The sequence below is a fragment of the Thalassophryne amazonica genome, chromosome 5, assembly GCF_902500255.1.
Source record: "Thalassophryne amazonica chromosome 5, fThaAma1.1, whole genome shotgun sequence".
In the NCBI taxonomy this organism is placed as follows: domain Eukaryota; kingdom Metazoa; phylum Chordata; class Actinopteri; order Batrachoidiformes; family Batrachoididae; genus Thalassophryne; species Thalassophryne amazonica.
The window spans coordinates 24,349,218-24,373,808 of NC_047107.1; the positions used below are offsets into that span (position 1 = coordinate 24,349,218).

General features: G+C 42.0%; 2 protein-coding genes across 2 annotated transcripts in view; both read right to left on the minus strand.

Annotated features, from left to right (window-relative positions):
* mfsd3 (major facilitator superfamily domain containing 3) overlaps positions 1 to 2,128 on the minus strand; it is an 88,271-nt gene extending 86,143 nt beyond the window's left edge. The window contains exon 1 of the mRNA XM_034169801.1: positions 2,044 to 2,128. The gene's annotated coding sequence lies outside the window, so the exon portion shown is untranslated. The remainder of the gene's footprint in view (positions 1 to 2,043) is intronic.
* Positions 2,129 to 5,031: 2,903 nt separating this feature from the next.
* anxa1a (annexin A1a) lies at positions 5,032 to 24,591 on the minus strand. The gene is made up of 12 exons (XM_034169803.1): positions 24,450 to 24,591; positions 19,997 to 20,073; positions 19,402 to 19,492; positions 15,855 to 15,949; positions 15,655 to 15,768; positions 15,460 to 15,550; positions 15,253 to 15,332; positions 13,290 to 13,434; positions 10,073 to 10,168; positions 8,743 to 8,801; positions 5,478 to 5,600; positions 5,032 to 5,383 (listed from the first exon to the last, which is right to left on the minus strand). Exons 2-12 carry the CDS (start codon positions 20,054 to 20,056, stop codon positions 5,324 to 5,326), a joined length of 1,014 nt encoding a protein of 337 aa, XP_034025694.1. The 5' UTR covers positions 20,057 to 20,073; positions 24,450 to 24,591; the 3' UTR covers positions 5,032 to 5,323.

Genomic DNA, 24,591 nt, shown 5'->3' on the forward strand with positions numbered 1-24,591 from the left:
ATGTAACACAAAGTGTCACCTATTTGCGACATACGACCTTAAGCAACCTCAAGCAGACCAGACTCACAGGGGTGACCCTCTGCTTGGGCCATGCTACCGCCACAATTTACAAAACAATTGACAAAATGAATACAGTAAATGTTGCTGGTGCACAGGACAGGAGGGTTACAGAAACAGACACCACACCCATCTCTGGATGGAGCCGCACCTTAAACAGAGAGAGAGAGAGGAAAAAAAAAAAAAAACAATCAGGCATCGGAAAGACAACAAATACAGCATAATTTGTCAAAATGAATCAAAATGAAAAACAGAAGAAATACTAAAGGTGATCGCCAGCCACTAGCCCCAAGCTTTATTAAAAGACCCAGACCTTAGATAAGGCTGAGACCGCTGCCCGCTCCATTTCCTAATAAAATGAATTTAAAATGGTAAAAAGCAGAGTAACATACTATGCCACTATGCTAGCCATACGAAAGGGAAAATAAGTGTGTCTTAAGTCAGGACTTGAAAGTCTCTAAAGAATGTGACTTTTATTGATGATACAAGGTCATTCCACAGAACAGGGGCACAATAAGAGAAAGCTCTGTGACCCACAAATGTTTTATGTACCCTAGGGACACAAAGTAGTCCTGCACCCTGAGAACACAGAGCCCAGGCCAGTACGCAGGGTTTAATTAGGTCAGCTAAGTAGGGAGGTGCCAGTCCATGAATAATTTTATAGATTAGTACCAGAACCTTAAAATCTGATCTCACAGAATCTGGAAGCCAGTGAAGAGATGCCAAAATGGGTGTAATGTGGTCAAACTTTCTGCTCCCTCTCAAAAGTCTGGCTACAGCATTTTGAACCAATTAGAGACCCCTAATGCTGGACTGCGGTAAACCAGAAAATAAAACATTGCAGTAGTCCAATCTAGAAGAGACAAATGCATGAATTAGGGTCTCAGCATCAGCCGTCGACAGGATGGGATGAATCTTCGCGATATTTCGCTGACAAACACAAGATGCTTGACAGATCCTTAGCCTGGTCCAAAAGCAAATTCCCAGATGTTTGGGGTCTGAGGGCCTGCTGCAACCTTTATTATCCTTTACATCCATTGTGTTACAATCCCTCACCTCTGGCACCTGATCCTACATTAAGGACATCTTGGTTCATGGCTATAGCAGCAGCCACAGGTGCACACAAGGTTCCCACCGTATTTCACCCCAACAGGCAACCTGATCCATTACCCAGGTGTCCCGACGCAGACAAGGGTTTGGTTTTAACACCAGATTCTCTCCAGGTAATGTGCAGTTGCATCAGGAAGGGCATCTGGTGTAAATGGTGCCAAATATGCAGAACCATATCAAATCTGCTGTTGTGACCCAGTGTAAAATAGAACCTTTTTACTCTAATTTCTTGTTAAATTGCATTTATTACTGTATGTTCAGCCCGTTCTGTAGCATGTTAGCTTTGACAGTTACTCTATTTTATGGAATTTAACTTAACTTTAACAGTTTTGTTTTAGAGACCTGGTTTTAAGTGTTTTAATAGTCTATTTTTTACTTGTTTTTAGCTAGCTTTATCCACCTTACAACAGACTACGGAAGAAAAACGTCTATTAGCCATTGTAACATTCGCATGCTATGTTTTTAGTGATATGCACTGCTGAAATAAAATGTATTTATTTTACAGGAACTAATCGAAGGCGCCCTCAGTTTCTGGCCGACAGTTCTTAGCAGCACACCTGCTAACAGGTTAGCTGTTCCCACACAAACATTCAAAATCAAACGAGTTATTGACTGCGTCGTATTAAATACACCACTTCTGTTTGCTTGTTGTCGTTTTATCAAAATACTGCATTACTGGTATTTTGCTAGCAACCTTTTGAAGAACAGTTCAGTTTAAGTGTAAAACCTACTAGCTATCGTTAGTTAGCCATCATGCTAAACTCCGTAAAACGCCGAGTACCAAATTAAATTACCACTACACATCATGCCAGTTTGAGCTTTGCTGCAGCCGATAAAAAAAAAAAAGTCTGCTAAAAGATAAACAGAGCTACGTACTGAAGAATTACGTTGTAAGCCCACAAAAAGAGCTCCAGCTGCTTCTTGTGGCACTCTGCCGACGGAGATTCGAAGCGTGTCGGTTTCCTCCTTTTTATTTCCGGCAGACTAGGCACGGCTAGTGCATATTGCTGCCCCCCACTTGTCAGAATGTGCACCTAGAAAACACAATGCCTTATCTGCCCTACACTTTATTGTAACACTCTTGTGCTCCTCAGAAAGTTTGACTGCCATTGCCCTCTCTTTAGGGGAAGCTCCTTGACCTAGAATGGTCCTTAGGGAAAAGGTGTTAATTCCCAATGATGTAAGCACACAGAACATATCTTTTCTTTGCCCTGCATAAGCAGAACAATGCAAAATAAAATGAGCCACTGTTTCAGGGACATCACAAAATTCACAAAGGCCATCTTTGTGTTTTCTAATGAGGAACAACCCACTAGCCAACCAACAATGGCCCAGCCGGAGACGAGTCAGCTTGACATGATCCTGCCGAGAGAGGCCAGAGCTTATAATGGTGCCATTAACTGAAGGAACAATACCATACGACTTTCTTCCCCTAATTTCAGCATCCCACATTTGCTGCCACTGCTCCCCTATGGCATCCATAACAAAAGAGCGACACTCAGTTCTCCCAAAAGGCACTTTAAAATGAACGCTCACTTCTTTTAAGCTTACCTTAGCGAGGCCACCTGCAATTTCATTGCCTTCAACCCCAACATGAGCTGGCACCCACAGAAAAGCCACCATCTCCAACATCGGTTTCTCCTGAGGTATTGACACTTGTATCATGAGCGCACGTAAGGGTTCATTTGGGCTTTGGTTCAATAAATATCGACTTAAGTGATTTCACATGGATGTTTCAGATTGAAAAGTTTGAGAAAACATTTTTTGGGGAAACGGTTTCAAATGTTTGGTACTGTAGCCATTACATGATATATGGAGTTAAATTTGTCTCAATATTTGCAAATGCACAGAGAGTGATTTACAAATACCCCTTGATTTGTACATGTGCTTTGTCATCCACAAACAAGTTTATTTGTAACTTGTAGTGCAGCAGATAAGTGAAACAATCATGCAAATGGTGATAAAAGCAACAAATTCTTATTGTCGAAATGTCTTGTCCTATCACCGAGGGAAGGTGAGAAACGAAATTTCTTGTATGTCTACTACATGTGAAGAATTGACAATAAAGCCGACCTTGACTTGACACTCTTGGGAAAAAAAACAAAAAAAAAAAAGATTGGCCACTTGACTTTTCAATCGGTGGTCAGGTAGGAGTCAATTGAAGAATTACACAGAGGTCAAAAAAAGATGCTCCAATCATTGAAAAATTTTCCACATTATTTGCCTGATCATAAAGATTCCAAGAAGGTATGGTTTGGACTATCTGTGACTGAATTCTATAGAGTTACGGGATCAAAACAGCAAAAATGGTGACAAAGGTCAGTTTTATTTTGTACAGGGGTCAAAAGTTAAAGTTGCTTCAATTTTGGTAAAAAGTGATGCAAATTATTGGTTGAGCTAATAGGATTAATAAATGAAAGTTTTGACTGTGTTGAATGCTTGGTCTCCAAAGTAATGGTCCAACAAGGTCTACGTCTATTGGATTCTATGACATGTGACAAATGTTACCCCGTAACATAAGGATGGTACATGGTCCAAACTATTCCTTTTTAAATCCGTGTTAACTAGTAATTTGCATCACTTTGTTACCAAAATTGGAGCAACTTTAACTTTTGACCCCTGTACAAACTAACACTGACCTTTGTCACCATTCTTGCTGTTTTTTTACCCCATAACTCCATAGAATTCAGTTACAGACCATCTAAACCATACTTTTTTTTTAATCTTTTGATCAGGCAAGTAATGTGGCATAGGTTTCAATATGATTGGAGCATCTTTTAATTTGGATTCCTGTGTAATTTGTCAATTGACCTCTACCTGAACGCCAACTGAAAATCCAAGTGGCCCATCATTTTTTTTTTTTTTTTTCCTCAAAAGAGGATTGTCTGAGGACTGTTTCAGCCAAATTTGATGCTTTTATCACCATTTGCAGGATTCTGCTGTAAATATTCTATCTGCTGCACTATTGTTGGTTTTTACAAATAAGTGTGTAGAGCCTAAAACATACTGGGTCTGAATTTGACAACTCCCACTGCTACTACAGTAATAACAATGGATCCTGTAGCAATTGTAACACATCCAAGACAGACATTTAAAATTAGATTAAGTCATAGACCCATTTTAAAGGTATATAAATGGACTGCATTTATATAGTGCTTTTCCATCTGCATTAGATGCTCAAGTGCTTTACAATAATGCCTCACATTCACCCCGATGTCAGGGTGCCGCCATACAAGGTGCTCACAACACACCGGGAGCAATAGGGGATTAAGGACCTTGCCCGAGGGCCCTTACTGATATTCCAGTCAGGCTGGGATTTGGACCGATGATCCTCTGGTCTCAAGCCCAACGCCTTAACTGCTAGGCCATCACCTCCTATGTGCAGGTCCTTAAAGGATTAAGAACAGAAAATCTGGCAAAACATTATGTTCTATGAAATGCGCACATTTTAGAGTTTACATTTAAATGTACAGTTAAGTTTATGTAACATTAAAAGTTATGTTAATCTTAAATTGTGTTTTACATGTTTCCTGGTGGACTTTGTATAAAAATTTAGTGACAAATAAATGCAACCATTTTTTTTAACCTTGAACTTCAAAATTGAGAGCAGCATCCAGCCACATTTTCTTCACTACATTACTAATTGATCTGGCATGGACGTCTTGTATTAACATTCAAATATCAAAACTGTTTTTGCACGTTGGACTACATGCAATATACCCCTAGTTGGGTGAATTTCTTTAATTATACAAACTATCTGGTGTTCCAAGACACCCTGTACAGACATGTAAAACAGTGTCCAGTATGCTGTAGGCTCTTAATTCAGATTCATAAGAAAAACCCCACACACACTCCTCGGGCTGGCCTTCATACAAAAAGCTTTTATTTGCAGAGATTCAAGCTCTTTCAGCAATACTGCCGTCAGTGTAAATGTTTTGACAGGTGGGAGTCTAGGCTAAGAAACTAAGACAAAGTCAAGCCTTTTCCAGAGCAGAAGTTCACCTAGACATCTCAGATGGACAGTTAAATGTGTTATGTGAAGGGGAAAGAGCGTTTAAGCAGTAAAGACTGTTTTTGACCATTTTATATAACATTTGCACGTTAAAGTCCAGGAACTCTTCCACAGCTGGACATTAAGGATCTTTAGTGTTTCTTGTTAGTCGTTATCCCCGCAGAGGGCGAGCAGAATCTTCTCATAGTCACCTGTAGTGTCATCCTAAAGTAAAGACCAGAGTGGACATGTTATACTCAACCCAACTCCAAACATCTGATAGCCATGTTACTGTGGCTTCAGCCAGGATTTTGCTCACCAGAATTTCCTGGTGAAGTGTTTTGCTATACTTCTTTTTGTATTCCTGCTTGATGTGTTTCATGTCCACCTCTGAGCGGCTCACCATGATTCTGGTCAGGATTGGTTTACGGGTTCCTCTTCCCTGAGGGGCAGAAAGAATCCATTAAAGAACAGTGTGATACAAAGTCTGTTACTACTACAGGTCAAAGTTTGAGTACACTTCATACAGGTGGTTAAGTCATACCATGGTTTGGATTATAAACCTAATTTTGGAGGACCTCATGGTTCATCATCAGCCCTACATCTATGATTAGTTGCCTGCCATAGGACCAATTTTATTTCAATTAAACCCAAGCACACAAAAGCCATATCCACTCACTCAGAACATCCTTTTACCCTGTGATCAAATTAACTACAGATGAGTGCAACAAGCAGTTGCCATTTGATTGTTGCAAGGCTGTGGCCAGCTCATGGTTACTTGCATTTACTGTGTACAATGTTTAGAGAGATGGCTGAGGAAGCCAGACACTGAGCTTTTCCTCTCTGTTTGACGGAACCAGAGTTTGATTTAGTACAACACTTTACTGACGTTTCTGCGCTACTAAGCTTGCCAACATCTTGTAAATCACCTCAGAGGTATTATCTCGTTACAAACAGGGTTTAAGGTTTGAAAACTGTTGTGACAGTTTAAAAAGCCAGACATATTAGATTTGTACAGAAAAAGCTGTCTGAGGGTATTCTGCCAGCCAACCAATAGAACTCAGAAATCCTGAGGTACAGTATATTTAACCTCAGTTTCACCCATTGCTGTGGTTTGCTGTCTGTTTCTCTCTGCAGGAGGCCTGGTGGATGTTGCAGAGACACAGAATCTGAAAACTCTGCAATACAGCCCTTCTACCAACAGGAGTATCTGTGTCCATGTTAAAGCCCCTTTCACACCGGGCCAGAGTTGCGTCATCACGATGCCAAGTTTTGCAGCCCAACGCCACAATACACTGAGGGACAGAAAGGGCAACGGAAAGTTTCAATTTTGTGGATTTTTGGCATAGAGCACTGGATGCAGAGAGGACAGTTTTCACACAAGTTGAGACAATGCAACAGTACTTAACATGACTGGATGCCACACCCACACAATATAACGCTACCCGACGCCAATTTATGATTCCTGCTGTGCTCCATTGTTGCATAACTATAAATCACGCAGCCTGGCTGCAGCTCCTCGCCGCTCTCATCTCCTCATTGACTACGTTTACATGCTGTTAATATTCGGGTTAAGGTCAATATTCCGGTTTCTGAATCATTAGGAATAACCTGTTTAGATGCTTAAGCAGACAGTTACTCCTGTATACATGGTCATTGGTATCATTTGGAATATCCCCATCTAAACAGTGATGCATGTCTTCCATTGGTGCTTGGTCTGGTTCATGCAAATCCTACTTCATGTAAAACCCCTCACTACACACTTTTCTCAAACAGGCATTAACATTTTCTCACTTTTCTCTCCTGCGGGCTGCCTCCGCATCAAAACAGCGAGCATAGTCTCTGGACCTGTTGCCAGATTTGGCGCAGCGCCGCACAGCAGAGAGGGGAGGGCGGTGTGAGTGGCCTGCTGCGGCGTTTACCGAGCCCGCAGACTCAGTAAGCGCATCGGAGGCAGAGCAATCGCAGTGATGTCGACCGGTGCCGCGACTGGCCCACCTGATAAGGACGCAGAACACAATGCGGTTTATCTCTGCTTCTGTGGTGTCCGGTGGTCCACATACAAGTAGTTGCCATACTCAAAAGACCAAGATTCCTTGCGGATAGGACATGCGCAGAACACAAAAAAATGTTCCTTTCTATAGTGATATCCCGATGCGCATTTATATGACCTGATATTCGGGTTAGAAAAGGAGTAACCCAGGGGTCATATTTGGGTTTTTAAAAACTGGAATATGAGCATATTTGGGTTTTTGCGGGCGTTTACATGGCAGTGCGCAACTGGGTTATTGCTAATATTCCGGTTATGAAAGGGTTATTGGCTGCATGTAAACGAAGTCAGTTTGAAGTCCATCAACTCCTGCTCACAGAACAATTGCCAGGTAGGGGACATCTTCACATCCAATCACACATGCAATTGCCGGCTGCAGCTCTGCAGTCACAGGAAGAAAATAGAAGAGAAATCTGAGCGCACACCTGCTTATTACAGTCTGGCTGCAGCTACTCAAGCCCCCCCCCACGCACACACACCTGATGCAGACATCCCCGCATTATTAAATACACAGCATATGCAACTGTATGCAGGCCTGGTGTGAAAGGGACTTAATGTCCAGGGAACTAACCAGGAAGTGATGAGTTTGCATGCAAAGGCAAGACATATCAAAGACTGACCATCCCACTCAGCAAGGTGAAGGGGGGGGATTTCTGTTGTACAAATAACACTGACCCCTAAACAGACAGACATTCATTTGGCATTTAATGGAGGAGCTTCTGAGGTGGTAAGATTAGACTTTGTGTGAAGCACCTTGAGGCAACTTTGTTGTGATTTGGTGCTGTATAAATGAAATAAATTGAGGTAGCTAAGAACAGAGCTGTCTGTGGAAGCAGAGGGCCACATTCTTTCAGTCCAGCTGGGGGGGGGGGGGGGGGGGGGGACTTCATTCTTCTGAGAGCTTTTACAGCTGCTAAAAATGTCACTGTAGCTACTTATTTAGCTTCCATTACAACAGATGCATGATGCAGGTGTTAGTTTTGGGGATGAAAATTTACAGGGTGATTCCATAATTTTTTCCTCAGAATTGAGTGATTCCATATCTTTTTCCCCCTCTGCTTGGTCTAAAAAAGTAACCGTTACTGACTGCCACAATTTTTTTTTCCTGATTTCTTATAGTGTTTCTTAAAGCCAGAAAGTTGCCATTTGAAATGACTTTAGTTTTGTGTCATGTCTGTCATCTGCTTTTTTTCTACAAAATTAAACAACTGAATGAACATCCTCCGAGGGCGGTGATTCCATAATTATTGCCAGGGGTTGTATATTCTTTCAATGGAACAAATATTTCATGGAGGTGAAAGCTGGAATGAACCATTCAACGAGGCTTTGTTCCACTGACTTCAAACATTCATTATTTGTATACCATTCTGCTTCACTTTGGTGCAATATTGGTGATAAAGCTGACATGCAGCGCTTAAAATGTTAATACATTGTCATTTTGTTGGCAACTCCAAAATGAAACATTTACTTTAACCTTATACCACTGCATTATTCCAAAACAAGTGGGAAGGCTTAGGGATTATCCTGCATGTACCTCCATGGCGCAGTGGAGTTTCTCAGCAAAGAAGGCAGGCTTGTTTCCAGCACACTTTACTAAAAAAAAAAAAATATATATATATATATATATATATATATACATACATACATACATACATAAAATTAAGTTAACTGTGCATTAATAGATGCATGTTCCGTCAATAGTTTAGAGAATGGTGCATCTGGAACGTTTACAGAGCTTCACTTTTTCCACATTTTATGTCACAGCCTTATTCTGAAGGATGAAATTTGTTTTTCCCCCTCATTTTTCACATGAAAAAAAGTTTGAAATAAAAAAAAAAAACAAGTATTCACACCCTTTGCTCAATACCTTGATGCACTTTTGGCAGCAATTACAGCCTCAAGTCTTCTTGAATGTGATGCCACAAGCTTGGTGCACCTTTGGTTAGTTTTGTCCATTCCTCTTTGCACCATCTCTCAAGCTCCATCAGGTTGGATGGGGAGCATCGGTGCACAACCCTTTTCAGATCTCTGCAGAGACGTTCAATCAGATTCAGGTCTGGGCTACTCAAGGACATTCACAGAGTTGTCCTGAAGCCACTCCTTTGATATCTTGGCTGTGTGCTTAGGGTCATTGTCCTGCTGAAAGATGACCAGTCACCCCACTCTGAGGTCGCATAGGACCTTAAAATTTTGTTTCTCATAGTCTGAGAGTCCTTCAGGTGTCTTTTGGCAAACTACAGACAGGCTGTCATGTGCCTTTTACTAAGGAGTGTCTTCTGTCTGGCCACTACCACACAGGCCTGATTGGCGGATTGCTGTAGAGATAGTTGTCCTGCCAGAAGGTTCTCTCTCCACAGAAGAATGCTGGAGCTCTGACAGAGTGACCATCGGGTTCTTGGTCACCTTCCTGTCTAAGGCCCTTCTCCCCTGATTGCTCAGTTTACACAGGCAGCCAGCTCTAGAAAGAGTCCTGGTGGCTCATTGGGACCTTCAAAGCAGCAGAAATGCTTCTGTAGCCTTCCCCAGGATTGTGCCTCAACAATCCTGTCTTAGAGGTTAGATAATTCCTTTGATTTCATGCTTGCTTGCTTTGTGCTCCTGACATGCACAGTAAACTCTAGGACCTTATATGTAGACAGGTATGTGCCTTTCCAAATCATGTCCAATCAACTGAATTTACCCCAGGTGGGCTCCAGTTAAGATGTAGAAACAGGATACACCTGAGCTCAATTGCAAAGGCTATGAATACTTATGTACATGTCATTTCGCATTTTATTTTTTTAATGAATTTGCAAAAGTCTAAAAAAAAAGTGGAAAAGTGAAGTGCTGTGAATACCATCTTGATGGACTGTATGTGCTCTTACCAACTGCTGTGAGACAGCTTTCAATGTCTCCCTTCATTTCGAGGTCAATCGCTTTGGCCACATCCTGTTTGCTGTACTTTGAGTACCTTTCAAATACTGAAGGAACAATAGAAAAGTAGATTTAATAGGTGTGATGGCACATGACACTGCAGCTAATGTAGACCGTGAGTAGTACACATACGAGAGGCTTTTAAAACATACTCACCCTGAGGGGTCCAAAAGCATTTCCCACCCCCACCATATTTTCAATACCTGCAATTCCCATTTAACTTCTTTTTGTGTAGTGCTGATGTTTCACAATGTTCATTCATAATGAGCTTTCTGGATGTGAGACATTTGTCTTGAACAGTCTGGGGGGCACACACTTTGCATGTCCAAATTAAAATGAAGCATTTAGAAATTCTTCAGCTCTTTACATTTTTATGTAGACAAACTATCAAAAATCTCCAGGTCACAAAAGTAGTGCAATATGAAAGATTTTTAAACCATAATACATTTAAGCTGTGTGCCATGCAGTGCAGCAGCACCACCTGCTGGGAAGTACATGGTAGAGGTCTAATATTTCAAAATAATGATATTTTATTAAACAGATTGAAAAAAGATATAATTGCTGCCTTGACAAAAAGGTTACTGTACCATAAACTGATGCTGCAACCAGAGTGCAGCCTCTCACAGCAGTTTGAGAGGGTGTCATTTCAGAAGTGGTCAAATGGATTCTGAGATTCCAATGCTGATCTATTAATAAAAATGTCAAGAAAACACTAGAGGTACCAGTGTTCCCATGGACCCTAGACGGTCCAACAACTTTGAATGCCTGACTTTCTGCAAAGGTTTATATCCATAGTTTAAGCATTTTATTTCTTTATATATATAAAGAAATAAAACTACAACCTGAGCAGAGATTTGGTCTTAAAAAAAAAAAAAAAGCCTTCTGTTCCACTCCACTGTAAAACTGGTAGTGCAACCAGGGTCAGCTCCAAATGCAACACACAATAGTTGCACTGTGCATAGTTTACCAAGAAGTCACACAGAACCCTGAATCTTTTTTCGGTTTTTAAGTGTGATGTAACACATCACGCACGTGATTTACAACTTCCAGGTCCAAAAAAAAAATAAATTGTGCACATTGTCAGATGTTTGTGGTCATCTGCATCAGCTGAGTTTCTTTTGAAGCCAAGACCTCACAGGCAGATTTCCCGGATGTGCGACCGAGTCAATAGGTTGGAAACATCACTGGAGCTGTGGTTTTATAGATTCCCAGCTGATGACAAACAGAAGTGGCTACAACTGATCAGGTAGGCCCCCCACCCTGACCTTTTTGTGTTGATTGCTGATGCTATAGCGGCTGTACTGACCATTTATGAAATGAATCTCGTCAATTTACATAACCATAAGTGTTTTGTTTAGACCTGGAAACAGCTTTATCACATGATGCGTTACCTCAGAGCTTAACAGTTCTATAGCGGCTTTGCTTGTAGAGTTTAGAAGTCCCTAGTCTAGGCAGACTTAATACACAGTAAGCTGTACTTTAAGTCAGAGTGTTTTCCCAGTTTAATTAGTCATGTATTCATCCCTTAGTTTGGCAAAACTGGCTATGAAAGTAGTTTTGTGTCAACACTAAACCTTAGTTTGTATCCTGAACTGTACAAAGTGGCTTTAGTTTGTTAATGTGACATTTTATTAAAGCAACGAGTCCACACTACAAGCACATTTATGTTTCACTTTACTCATGAATCAAATAGTTTTTTGAAGTTTGATACCATGAAGAGTTGACTACTTTATAGAATAAACTGGTAGAAAAAGTGATCAAATCGATTGTAAGGTATACATGCAGCAAGTATTCACAGTGCTCCACTTTAGGTTACAGCCTTATTCCAAAAGGAATTAAATTCACCCCCCCAATTCTACTCCCAACATGAAGTTTCTGAAAATGTATTAATAAAAAAAAAAACTAAGAAATCACATACAAGTATTCACACCCTTTACTCAATGGTTTGTTGCTGCACCTTTGGCAGCAATTACAGCCTCAAGTCTTCTTGAATATGATGCCACAAGCATCTCACACACACACCTATCTTTGGGCAGTTTTGCCCATTCCTCTTTGCAGCAAATTGGAGAGTGCCTGTACAGCCATTTTAAGATCTCTGGAGATGTTCAATCAGATTCAGATCTGGATGGGCTACTCAGGACATTCACAGAGTTCTCCTGAAGCCACTCCAGTGTCCTGCTGAAAGATTAACAGTCCCCCCCAGTCTGAGGTCCAGAGTGCTCTGGAGCAGGTTTTCATCCAGGATGAATCTGTTCATTGCTGCATTCATCTTTCCCTCAATCCTGACTATTCAATCAGTTCCTGCCTTTGTTTCTCATGGTCTGAGTCCTTCAGGTATCTTTTGGCAAACTCTAGGTGGGCTGCCATGTGTCTTTCTTTAAGGAGTGGCTTCTGTCTGACTACTCTACCATACAGGCCTGATTGGTGGATTGCTGTCTGTGGAAGATTCTGTCTCCACAGAGCTCAGACAGTGACAATCAGGTTCTGTTGGAGCTGAACTTCTTCCATTTAAAGATGGAGGCCACTGTGCTCCTTGGGACCTTCAAAACAGCAGAAATGTTTCTGTATCCTTCCCGAGATTTGTGCCTTGAGACAATCCTGTCTCAGATGTCTACAGGCAATTCCTTTGACTTCATGCTTGGTTTGTGCTCTGACATGCACTGTCAACTGTGGGACCCTATATGTAGACATGTGTCTTTCCAAATCATGTCCAATCAACAGAATTTACCTCAGGTGGACTAACTGTAGAAACAAGGATGATCAGTGGAAGCAGGATGCACCTGAGCTCAATTTTTTGCTCAATCTTAAAGCCTATAAATACTTGTGTGATTTCCTAGTTTTTTTTAAATAATTTGCAAGAAACTGTAGAATTGAGGAAAAAATTAATTTAATCTATTCTGGAATAAGGCTGTGTAACAAAAGAAAGTGAAGCACTAAATACTTTATGGACACTGTCTAATTGCATCACAGAGTTAATGCATCATTACACCCCTATTCTTAGGGTGGTTTGTACAGGCAAAATGCTTGTCACTGTCCAAATACATATGAACCCAAGTGTACTGCACCTTGAATGGTGATGGCTTTAAAGAAAATTCCACACCAATACCAGTGTTCATGTCAGACAGCAATAGTTCGGGTGAGTACACCCACATATGGAAGCAAGCCAACCTTTACGGAGATGAGGCGCACTCCTGGTGGTGAGGATGTCAATGAAGACTGAGCAGTTAGTGCCCTTCCTTCCTTCGCCTGCCTCATAGATGGCCCTGGCATCACTGTCAATCAGCTCTTCACACACTCCTTCAGTTCTCTCGGCCTGTGATGTGCAGAAATTCACAGTTCTGGACAAGCTGGGAGACACCAGAGAGTTGTGTGACTTCATATTTCTGGGTTTGGGTCCAGAGCATGTACCCTTGTGGAGTTACGCAACACGAAATTTGCCTGTTGATGGAGTAACCAGATTTTAAAGTTGACAAACTTTACTTACTACTTTGGGAAAAAGGTGACAGAGTTCCCCCTACAGTATTATAAGCTAGACGGGCTGCCAGGTAGGAATATTTTTTAATATTAAGTATTAATTTGGATGTTGTTTCAGCACATTAGTGCCCCTGTAAGTGTGGGTTGTTGCACCCTTCCCCATGTAGTCTTCTGTGGAAAGTGTTTTTAGAAGTAATGTCATGCTGCATCAATTTTCTTTGTAACTTATCTAATGGGGGTTTGCATTGTGCTGCAACATCAAATCGTCTGCTTCAGTTAATGTTAGTGATCAGAGCTTTGGTGGAAGGCAGACGTCAAAAACCAGACATCTGTTGGACAAGTCTTGATGTTCCCTCTAATCATTCTGATACTTTTGCACTGCAGATATTTCATGAAACCCTCTCACTGCTTATTCTGTGAGAACTTTAACCCGGCCTACTACTTAAGATTTGTTCTTGAATGCACAGTGAAATTTAAAAAGCGTACGAGACGGTTTAGCTGCATGATGTTTTCATACAGCCGCTGGCTCAGGCTGTCACATTGTGGCCCACGGGCCTCAATAAGCCCAGCTTCCTTATGTCTTGAGTCAAATTTAGAAGTAAATAGCAGGTACACATGCACCTTGATGACTGTGGGGGATTCTGACATATGCATATCGAGTTTTCTTATGCCCAAATACTATTTACACCTACGCACTTTGTGGCTAAGCGGTGGGAGCGCTTGTTTCTAGTTTGAAGGTTCTTGGTTCAAGACAACCTCTGCTCAGTCTCCATATAAAGGCCTGGTCACACAGCAATTGCTGAAGGGGGGAGTAGTCCCAAAGTGTGGAAAGTGGACGAATGAGCCTGCACACCTCCCATCACCGAAAAGCCTGTGAGTCCAGAGCGCATAACAGAATGAAACAAATCCGAAGCAAATAGTGACCTTGACACTTTAAAACAAAACCTTTATGATGACGTGACTGCGCATATCAGACTGAGCACCAGCCTGTAATCATTTCTGTAGCCACAGCACATGCAGGCGTGAGTTCTGGTTGTCTTAACAGGATTGCCTTCACAAAAACAATGTGCGTAAATAGTCGATAAAACATTCTTGCTGCAATTGTTTCTGTATGCCAACGGTGCTTTTTGCCCCACACATGGACGAGTTACGTTCAGCTTGTCGGATCTTTAGTTATTGATCCGTTCAGATATTGACAATGTTCGTGTAAGATGTCGGACTTGAGAGGTTGATGAAGTTGCAAGACGTCAGACAACAATCAAATGGGATGCTGAGGGTACATAACTACGTAAATGATGAGGAACCGTCAAGACAGAAAGCAAAACAGACAAACTGAAGTTGCCGCTGGGATTCGTTCACATTTTTGAACAGTTTGAAAATTCTGACGAAGTTCCAGCTACAGGAACGAAGCTGGACGACGTCTCTGAAAGTCAATGCAAGTCCAGATTTCTTGTTTTGGTGTCCTTCATTAGTGCCGTGTGACCGGGGCTTAATGTGGCATTGTAGATAACTTATGCCAAAACTTAATCCAGAGTTAAGCAAGCGAAAAGCTGGAGGACCTCCTTACCCCCATGCAGCAGGGATGTTAATTTGATTTCACAGAAGAGAATCTACATAAGGAGGTCTTTTTAAATGCCTTCATGAAGAGATCTTTTACCTTGCAGAGTGCAAGCAGAGCAGTCTTGAAGTCTCCACTTGTGTCTGATGCAATGTCAGCCTCCAGGTCCTTCTTGTATTCTTGACAAAGAAATTACATTTGTTTCAATTTCAAAACTAGCTTTTCCTTAAAGGTTGAATGTTCAGCAGTGCATTTCAAACTCTTGCTGGACTGAGTCAAAGAACCTTGTGTAAACATTCAACACACCTTCCTTGTAGGCCTTCTTTAGAGCCAGAATCTGTGTGTTGGTTCTGGAAGCCAGAATCTCTATCAGGGTTGCCTCATCTGTCCCAAAACCCTGAGACAAGGATACACATGGTGATTAACACCCCCCCAATAAGAAAGCAGTAATTTGGCAGAAGTGGGGAGGGGGCACATTCTTCCCCCCCAATCCATTTTTACCTTCATAGCCAGTTTGACTTGCTGGGCATCATACTGGGCTGGTGTTTTCAGCAGAGCCAGCACCACTTCCTCCAAGTCACCCTTCAGAGCCTTCTTCAGGTCAGCTTCCAGAGCCTGAAGAGGGGAGTGAATAAATAAAATGATCATGTGTGATTTCAAAGCCACATCCAAACACTGTTAACATCTGCATTTGTAGTTACCTTGCCGCATGACTGCTGGTAGACCTCTTTGATTTTCTGTCTCTGTTCGTTGCTCCTCTTCGCCAGAATTTCAATAATAGTGTTCTCATCCACACCTGAAACAGTGAGTAGCTTCAGCTTCATGAACAGGCAAGTCTGATGACAACAGAGGGTTTGTTCAAGGCGTCACTGCTTGTATGCTCTTGTTGCCCAACATCTGTGATCTACAGAGTTATTACTGGAATTCCAAGACAAATGCATCACTTTGATGTAAATCTTTCAGCAGCGTACACCAGAGGCTTAGAACAAAGCCTGGGCCTTCTAGGATTTAAAAGTTGTGGGCAGATCCTTAATATACAATAAATGTTTATGCAGAAAAAGCACAGAAGTGCCAACTAAGGAACTGTGTGCCCCAGGGGTCAGTACTGGTGCCCTTGCTCTTTAGCATCTACACGTCTGACCTGCCAGAAACCAAGAACAAGTAGTACATATATGCCAACAATCTTTGTATTGCCCATCACCACATCAGTCCATGGGCAACAGCTTACATCAGACAGCTCTCCTGGATAAATACCTCAAGAAATGGAGACTTAACTAAGCCTCACAAAAACTAAGCGGTTTCTTCCACCTTGCAATAGGCTCGTAGGACAAACGGACCATCACTCAACCAGATCATACCTTTTGAGAACCACCACAACACACATTGTGTTAAAGGTGCAATCCCATAACCACTTAGAAAGCTTGCTGCAAATAACTAGGTAGTGGCCTTTAATGCACTGCAGACATCACTTGCCTTGTGCTACTATGCAGCAGAATATTGTGCATCAGTGCGGTGCAGAAGCAGCCACATCAAGCCAATTTATGTTGCTGAAGTATACTATGCCATCAAATCCACACCCACCAATTACCTTCTTGTGCTGAGTGGAATAGCTCCAACCAAGAATAACAATGCCTTCATTTAAAAGTGAGCAGACACCAACAACCACCATCTGTTTTACTTGGCTCTGAGTAATCCCAATCCAAACAGGTTCCGATCAAGACAGCCTCCTTCTACACTCCCTACAATCAAGACAGTTGCATGATAAATAGGAGATGCATGCATAGACTCAGACTTGTTAACTCGGAGTATATTCCAGTTCCAACCAAGCCACTTGCTGGCCATGACCTGAGCAGGCGTAGTGGATTACCCTCCATTGTGTCCGGTCTGGCCATGGATGCTTCAGAGCCTACCTTGTTGGATAGGCCTATCAAACAATAAATTCTACCAATGTGGGTAAGAACAAACTGCATCTCATCTTACAGAGATGCCCAATTCATCGTCCTGCTGGGGGTATAATCTCTGTAGATGACTCCTTCAGAGAATGGACAGTTGAATGTATAAATATACACTGAACGCTAAAGCACATTTAGTTTATGCTCAGAAGTGCAGTTAGTCCACCTCACTCATCATATGAAGTAAACATAAATCCTGTAAGAGGGTGCCATCAGCTCTCAACTGCAATATCAAAACAGAGTTCTACTTGCGACGAGAGGAATTCCACAAAGTAGGTTTAGTCACTTAGAGTTGTGTTGACTCAACACAAGTGGAAATCCGGTTTTTGGTTCCAACAACAGCAGGTTAAGTTAGTAACCATGCCATTTTTACCATACCAACATGCCATAATTCTAACTGCCATGACAGAGTACAGGCCATGGGACTTTTGTAGCCGGATAAAGAGGTTTAGCAAACAATTTAGTCAAGTGGTTTTGTATACTTCATTTAGTTTGTTCTGAGGTTAATGAAGTTGAACCAACTTTAAGCTTTCTGTGTCATAAGGTAGCCAAACTCAAGAGTCCTTGCAAAGAGTTTCCTTAATTTTGTGAAGTTTTAGCCTCATTTCACTGAAGTCAGAATAAAATGCTTGTTACAGTTCTAGTTGTGAAGAGATTGTCAGTGTGTGGCCATTTTATTTTTTATTTTTTTTATTTTTTTTTTTTTTTTTAAGTAAACAGGCTTTTAATGTCTTTCAGCAGCCAATTTTAAGTCTGCAGAAAATTCCAATAAAGCCTGGACATGCAAAGGTTTTAGAATTTCAGATTCAAGTCAAAGTACACTACAGCCATTTCAAAGACTTTGTGCAAAGAGCTTTAACAAGTCAGGAAAATAAAAATAAAAAAACACACACACACACACACCACATGTTTAACAATACTGCCAGGGTAGTCTCTGTTGTAAAATAATAGCAAAGCTACAAGTTGCATTAAAGTGTTCAACTCTGGCTTTAATGCATTTTTTTAAAGATCAAATTATTTTTTTCCAGACTAAAGAAATAGTACATTTTTAAAAAAGTACAAGTTTATGTAAAGTGATTGGAAGACATGTGCACAAGATGTTCAATACTGCTCACAACTCTGAATCTTTGTTCATCATGCATTCATCCTACAGCCTGACTGCCACAGGTAGGAAAGGCCTCCTGTGGTGCACCTCAGTGTCAGTCTTTGAGCTGACAGTGCTCTGACAGGATGTCATTATGGCATGCAGGGGGTGGGAGGTGTTGTCCAGGATGCTGAGCAGTTTCCTCAACATCCTCCTCCACAGACTCCAGCTGCCTTCAACCCCAGCACACATGCATTAAAATTTATCCCATGAGAATTACAGAGTCCATAGCTTAATGTTTTAACTGCAATATTAGGATGTCATGGTCTAATGTCTGAGAAACTTGTTACAGCACCTAGTGTGGCTGTGATAACCAACCCCATACTCCCCTGCTTTATAACACTGATCTAGAGGGAAGAGTCAGCCTGGGTTATTAATTTGAAAACCAAACACTTCAATAATTAGTCTGACTGCACTTTCATAAATACTGCTTCTCCCAACAAATGACTTTGCACTCACATTTATGCAGTTTGCAATTCTTTGCCAGAAGAGCTCACTTCATGGCTGATGCATGTGTTGCTTTTCTCATTTGTTTTTCCATCCTCAAACACCTTGAGGATTTCCAGCTCTCCCTCAAAGTAGCAAGACACTTTCACCATAACAACTCATGGCTTCTGATCAGCTGATTTCTTTGTAGGTTGCCAGTGAATGTGCATAATCTTACTGAACCAACAGAGTTCAGTGAGCAAATTCATCACTGGCGTTGTGGAACATGCATGTAGGGATAAGCAGCATTAGAACAGAATCGCACCAAGTTCGGCTGATTATGCTTTGTTCAATAATCCCAGCACGGATCTGCAGCTGATCCTGTGCTTACAGGCAACTCCCAAAAGAGCAACAGCAAGACTTTATGGACATGGCGTGTTGTTGTATTTGTGCCAATGTGGCATGTTTGATTAGTGACTGTCAGTGTAGCATGATTTACACAGCTGGGTCGTGACCACATGTGCTGACAATGTTGGACTTTGAGGATGTTTAACATGAAGCTAAACGTCTGATTTTGCATCAGGACCCTGTGAGTGTTGAAACCTTGTTACGTCTGTAGTTTGCAGTAATGATACATGCTGCACAGTAGAGGGCGGTAATGTTCTTCCAATGGACCAGCTCTGCACACTGTGCAGACAGGGGTTCACATGTGCACTTTTTGCTCACCTTTAGCCTTGATTGCCTTATCCAAGACTCCTGCATCCCCATTAGCGTTGAAATAAGGCGCTGCCTTCACCGTTCCCTCATTCTTTACAACCTGAAAGACGAGACCGGTTTAATGAGCCTGTGGCATTCAGAGCACAGGGCGTGGGCCAACTGCAGAAGGGCTGCGTCACATGATTTTCTTGCAAAAACTTGCTCAAAATTTCCACAGCAGCACTTATACTAGCGTACCATCCTGGCACCTCTCAGACCGCAGAGGAGGCAACTTTAGCTCTAAGAAACTGCAGCAAAAAAAGAGAAGTAGCATTTTTCTCCGGTTTCAGAGTTTATAAAAGGAGGGGTACAAATTCCTGCTTTGATGAGTCACAGTCAGAAGACCAGAACATTTTTTTCCCCCTGCGCAGTCGCCCTCATCTCCTGGCCTATATTCTTTCTTCCTTACACACTAGTTTAGTTTCCTCACCGAATACAGTTTTTCCTCCCAATGTGTTACAGACTGATTTGTTCCACTGTAACATACCGCAGGAAGAGGGAGGAGGGTTAAAGCAGCAAAACACCATTTTGCCTTAGCAACTGGAACAAAACCAGTGTTGCATACCGATTCGTCGGGCATGCCCAGATAGATTGTCTGCTGCAGGAGACTGTCAATGAGAGACATCACGGAACTGCTGGACTCTGAGGAAACATAAGAAAACAGGACACATTTACAGGTTTCACACAATTTAAGTGACATTTTACACTGGAGATGCAACACTTAAAATCAAATGGACAATTATGGAGCAAGATGTAGGTGTGGGGGACTGTGCATTCATGTTAAAGTTCACAGAGTGCTTTTCCATATACTACTCCTGCCTAACTGGTTTTGGGTGGGGCCTCCTGCCCAGGATTCCTGTTTTAGTAGGTTCTCAAAGCATTCAATCACCACACCATATTACCAATTCAATATATAATCAAACATGCTCCATTTCTAACAGAGGGTATTTGAAGTATTAAACCCACAGCATCAAAATCAATTTTATTTATATAGCACCAAATCACAACAAACAGTTGCCCCAAGGTGCTTTATATTGTAAGGCAAGGCCATACAATAATTACGTAAAAACCCCAACGGTCAAAACGACCCCCTGTGAGCAAGCACTTGGCGACAGTGGGAAGGAAAAACTCCCCTTTAACAGGAAGAAACCTCCAGCAGAACCAGGCTCAGGGAGGGGCAGTCCTCTGCTGGGACTGGTTGGGGCTGAGGGACAGGAAATTCCAGATCAAGCTCTGGAATTTCCTCAAGAACTGTGTTCTTAGCCGCTGCCATCGTTGGAATGCTTGCAAATCCGAGTATCGCAGAGTGTCACCAGTTCCACTTTAGGTTTTTGGTGGGGCTGAAACCATGGCAGGAATAGACTATTCAGCCTGGACAGGAAGCCCCACCTCGAGGCAGATGGCTGACAGTGTGGCCAAAAGCAAATTGGAACTACTCATTTATACATTTACAGATTTATTCTCGTTTGCGCCACTACATACGAGGTCTGTCCATAAAGTATAGTACCTTTTTATTTTTTTCAAAAACTATATGGATTTCATTCATATGTTTTTACGTCAGACATGCTTGAACCCTCGTGCGCATGCGTGAGTTTTTCCACGCCTGTCGGTGACGTCATTCGCCTGTGAGCACTCCTTGTGGAAGGAGTGGTCCCGCCCCCTCATCGGATTTTCATTGTCTGGAAATGGTGGAATGAAAAGGACTTTTTTTCCATCAGAATTTTTTCAGAAGCTGTTAGAGACCGGCACCTGGAAACCATTCGAAAAATTTATCTGGCTTTCAGTGAAAATTTTACGGGCTTCACAGAGAATAAGGACTTTAACTACAGGTTTAAGGACCCCTTTAAAGGACGGTCGGTGCGCCGCGCTGCGAGCTGCAACGATGCGGCACAAACCACTGGATCATTTCTAAGCTGATGGCTCTGTGGATATGAGACCGTCGTGTGCTCTTTCTCTGGTTATCACAAGACCTGGACATCAGCCATTTTCCGGCAGATTTCACTTTTAACAAGAGATTTTGTCATGGAAAGCCGCGCGGAGGCTTCGCGCGTCAGGACCGATTCGCTGATGAAGCGAGACAAAGGAACACCTCCGTTTCGGAGTGTTAGAGGACAAGTTGGGACATGTCTATCTCGGCTTTCAGTGCTTACCAGTCGAGTGAGTATAAAAGAACTTGTGGAGAGCTGGACATGTCCCAACTTGTCCTCTAACACTCCGAAACGGAGGTGTTCCTTTGTCTCGCTTCATCAGCGAATTGGTCGTGACGCGCGAAGCCTCCGCGTGGCTTTCCATGACAAAATCTCTTGTTAAAAGTGAAATCTGCCGGAAAATGGCTGATGTCCAGGTGTTGTGATAACCAGAGAAAGAGCACACGACGGTCTCGTATCCACAGAGCCATCAGCTTAGAAATGATCCAGTGGTTTGTGCCGCATCGTTGCAGCTCGCAGCGCGGCGCACCGACCGTCCTTTAAAGGGGTCCTTAAACCTGTAGTTAAAGTCCTTATTCTCTGTGAAGCCCGTAAAATTTTCACTGAAAGCCAGATAAATTTTTCGAATGGTTTCCAGGTGCCAGTCTCTAACAGCTTCTGAAAAAATTCTGATGGAAAAAAAAGTCCTTTTCATTCCTCCATTTCCAGACAATGAAAATCCGACGAGGGGGCGGGACCACTCCTTCCACAAGGCGTGCTCACAGGCGAATGACGTCACCGACAGGCGTGGAAAAACTCACGCATGCGCACGAGGGTTCAAGCATGTCTGACATAAAAACATACGAATGAAATCCATATAGTTTTTGAAAAAAATAAAAAGGTACTATACTTTATGGACAGACCTCGTAACATCAATGCATACAAGAATTTAAAGGAAATCAGTTTTTCCCCTCGTGTTCCATCAAGTAAAAGCACAAAGAGATGTCACATGTTCTGCAGTTATATGAAGCAGAACACTCAAGTCAACATTTCCACAAGAAACAAGTCACCCCAACAGACAGATTGTTATCCAAGGGTCACCTCAACCCTGAGCACTTATTAAATGCATCCTGAGCACAAGTGGCTGAAATAGTTCAAAACAGCAACAGGAATGAGACGGCATGTTATGTCATTTCTTACAATATGCACTTATTTTAATTACATGCAAAATTTGTTCTGCATTCCATAAACAAGAAACTTGATGTGAGGCATATTTGACAGACTTTGAAACAAACTGGACTTATAACCATGCATAAGTGTGGTTATTCTTTTATGTGTTACTGCCATTAATGTCATGGAGTTTTATTAATTTATGTTCAAGTAGATGGAAAGCTACTGGATTTTGGCCATGTGGCACACTTCTTTGGGCATGATCAAACATGCATGTGCCTCCGTTTAAGACCTCAGGAGTAACTCCTGGAGACGCTCACGTTTCACCTGGCAGCGGGAGACTGCCACTTTTGAGAGGCAGGGATGGACTGGTTGTCCACGGCAAAAGCTCAATTTTGACAATAGACAAATTCACACTCTGTAGGACAGAATAGAGACTTCCATAGAAATAAGAGGACAGTCAGAGCTACATACAACACATCCAGAAAGTATGCACAGTGCTTCACTTAACCTCAGACTGGGGTGACTGTTCATCTTTCGGCAGGACCTTAAGAACACAGCCAAGATATTAAAGGAGTGGCTTCAGGACAACTTTGAATGTCCTTGAGTGACCCAGCTAGAGCCCAGACCAGAAGCCAATTGAACATCTCTGGAGAGATCCAAAAATGGCTGTGCACTGACGCTCTCCATCCAACCTGATGGTGCTTGAGAGGGGCTATAAAGAGGAGTGAGCAAAAACCTAAAGAGAGTTGTGCCAAGCTTCATATTCCAGAAGACTTGAGACTAATTGCTGCTAAAGATGCATTAAAGTATTGAGCAAATGATATGAATACTTACGTAAATGTGATTAGCATTTTTAATAAATTTGCAAAAAAATATACTTCTCATGTTGTCATTATGGGGTATGTAGAGTAGAATTTTGAGAGAAAAAAATGAATTAATCCATTTTTTGATAAGGCTGTAACATAAAATGTGGAAAAACTTAAGCACTGAATACTTTCCAGATGCACTGTACAACATCTGGAATCAATATTCTAGAACAGCATGAGAGTTGCACTGCATACAGTCCAACCCTCCTTCACTATCACACCCATCCCTAAAAAAAAAAAACTGCATCAGAACTGAGACTGGCAGACGGACATATGTAGATAAACAAAATGGGAGGTGAACCCAAAACAAACGTCTGCTACTGCACCAACTTACAGCAAGGCTGGATTTTGCTTTCTTTGAATTTCCAAGTGTTGCACATTTTAGAGAAATTAAACTCACATTTAAGAGGGAAAGTCTGCAAAGTTGGAAGACAGGTGAGATGGTTTTGAGTCACACTGCAAATCCAAAAAAGGCACAACACCCTTCCAGAAGGGACAAAAACTTTAGATTTGTTCCACCTTCACATACTGCATAGAGTGGAAGTAGATAGTTTAAGTATATGAAAGAATATAAAAACAGGTTAATAGTTTTTACTCCCTTTAATAGCAATTTAAAAAAAAGAGAACACTAACTATATAACAGCGAACTCAGGATTAAACAGCAGGCCTGCTGGTGCCACATGCTACAGTAAGCTTCCTGAAGTTTCGTGGAGACGCCCCTGTCGGATCCAGCACAGTGGAGGCCTCTGCATATTTACTGTAGGCTTATGTGGTTGTCCACGATGGAAAACGTCTGAAGCCCGAGCGACCACACCCACGGATAACTACAGCCACATTTCAGCTTTTTGGCAATTTTACGCTCCAAGACGCTTGAGCCTGTAACGCAGCTCCTACTTCACATACAATAAGTTACTGATCAGTTACTTTCCGACAGCCACACCCATACGGACATGAAAACCAACTGAAGGCGGATGTGAAAACGCCACAAAGTTTGTCAAATCGTCCACAGATCGTCACAACGGAAGAGTTAGCGCGCAGCGTGTCCATGTACAGATGATTTAAACAGACTTACCGCACGGCCTGACACGAACAAAGTTAGTCTCACTGAGGTCCCAGAAGTAGCGCAGAGCTCAGAACAGTGTTCTTATAGCCAGGATAAACCCCACCTAGTAACGGATCCAGCCCAAAAACACAGCTGCAGCGAATGGACTCGA

What these genes read in the sequence shown, in the direction of transcription:
- anxa1a (XM_034169803.1), bottom strand. Translation starts at nt 20,056, where the DNA reads ATGTCTCTCATTGACAGTCTCCTGCAGCAGACAATCTATCTGGGCATG. An exon ending in ACCAGCAGTCATGCGGCAAG is followed by an intron (nt 15,769 to 15,854) that starts GTAACTACAAAT and finishes TCCCCTCTTCAG; the next exon opens with GCTCTGGAAGCTGACCTGAA. An exon ending in AACTCCACTGCGCCATGGAG is followed by an intron (nt 5,601 to 8,742) that starts GTACATGCAGGA and finishes TCTGCCCCTCAG; the next exon opens with GGAAGAGGAACCCGTAAACC.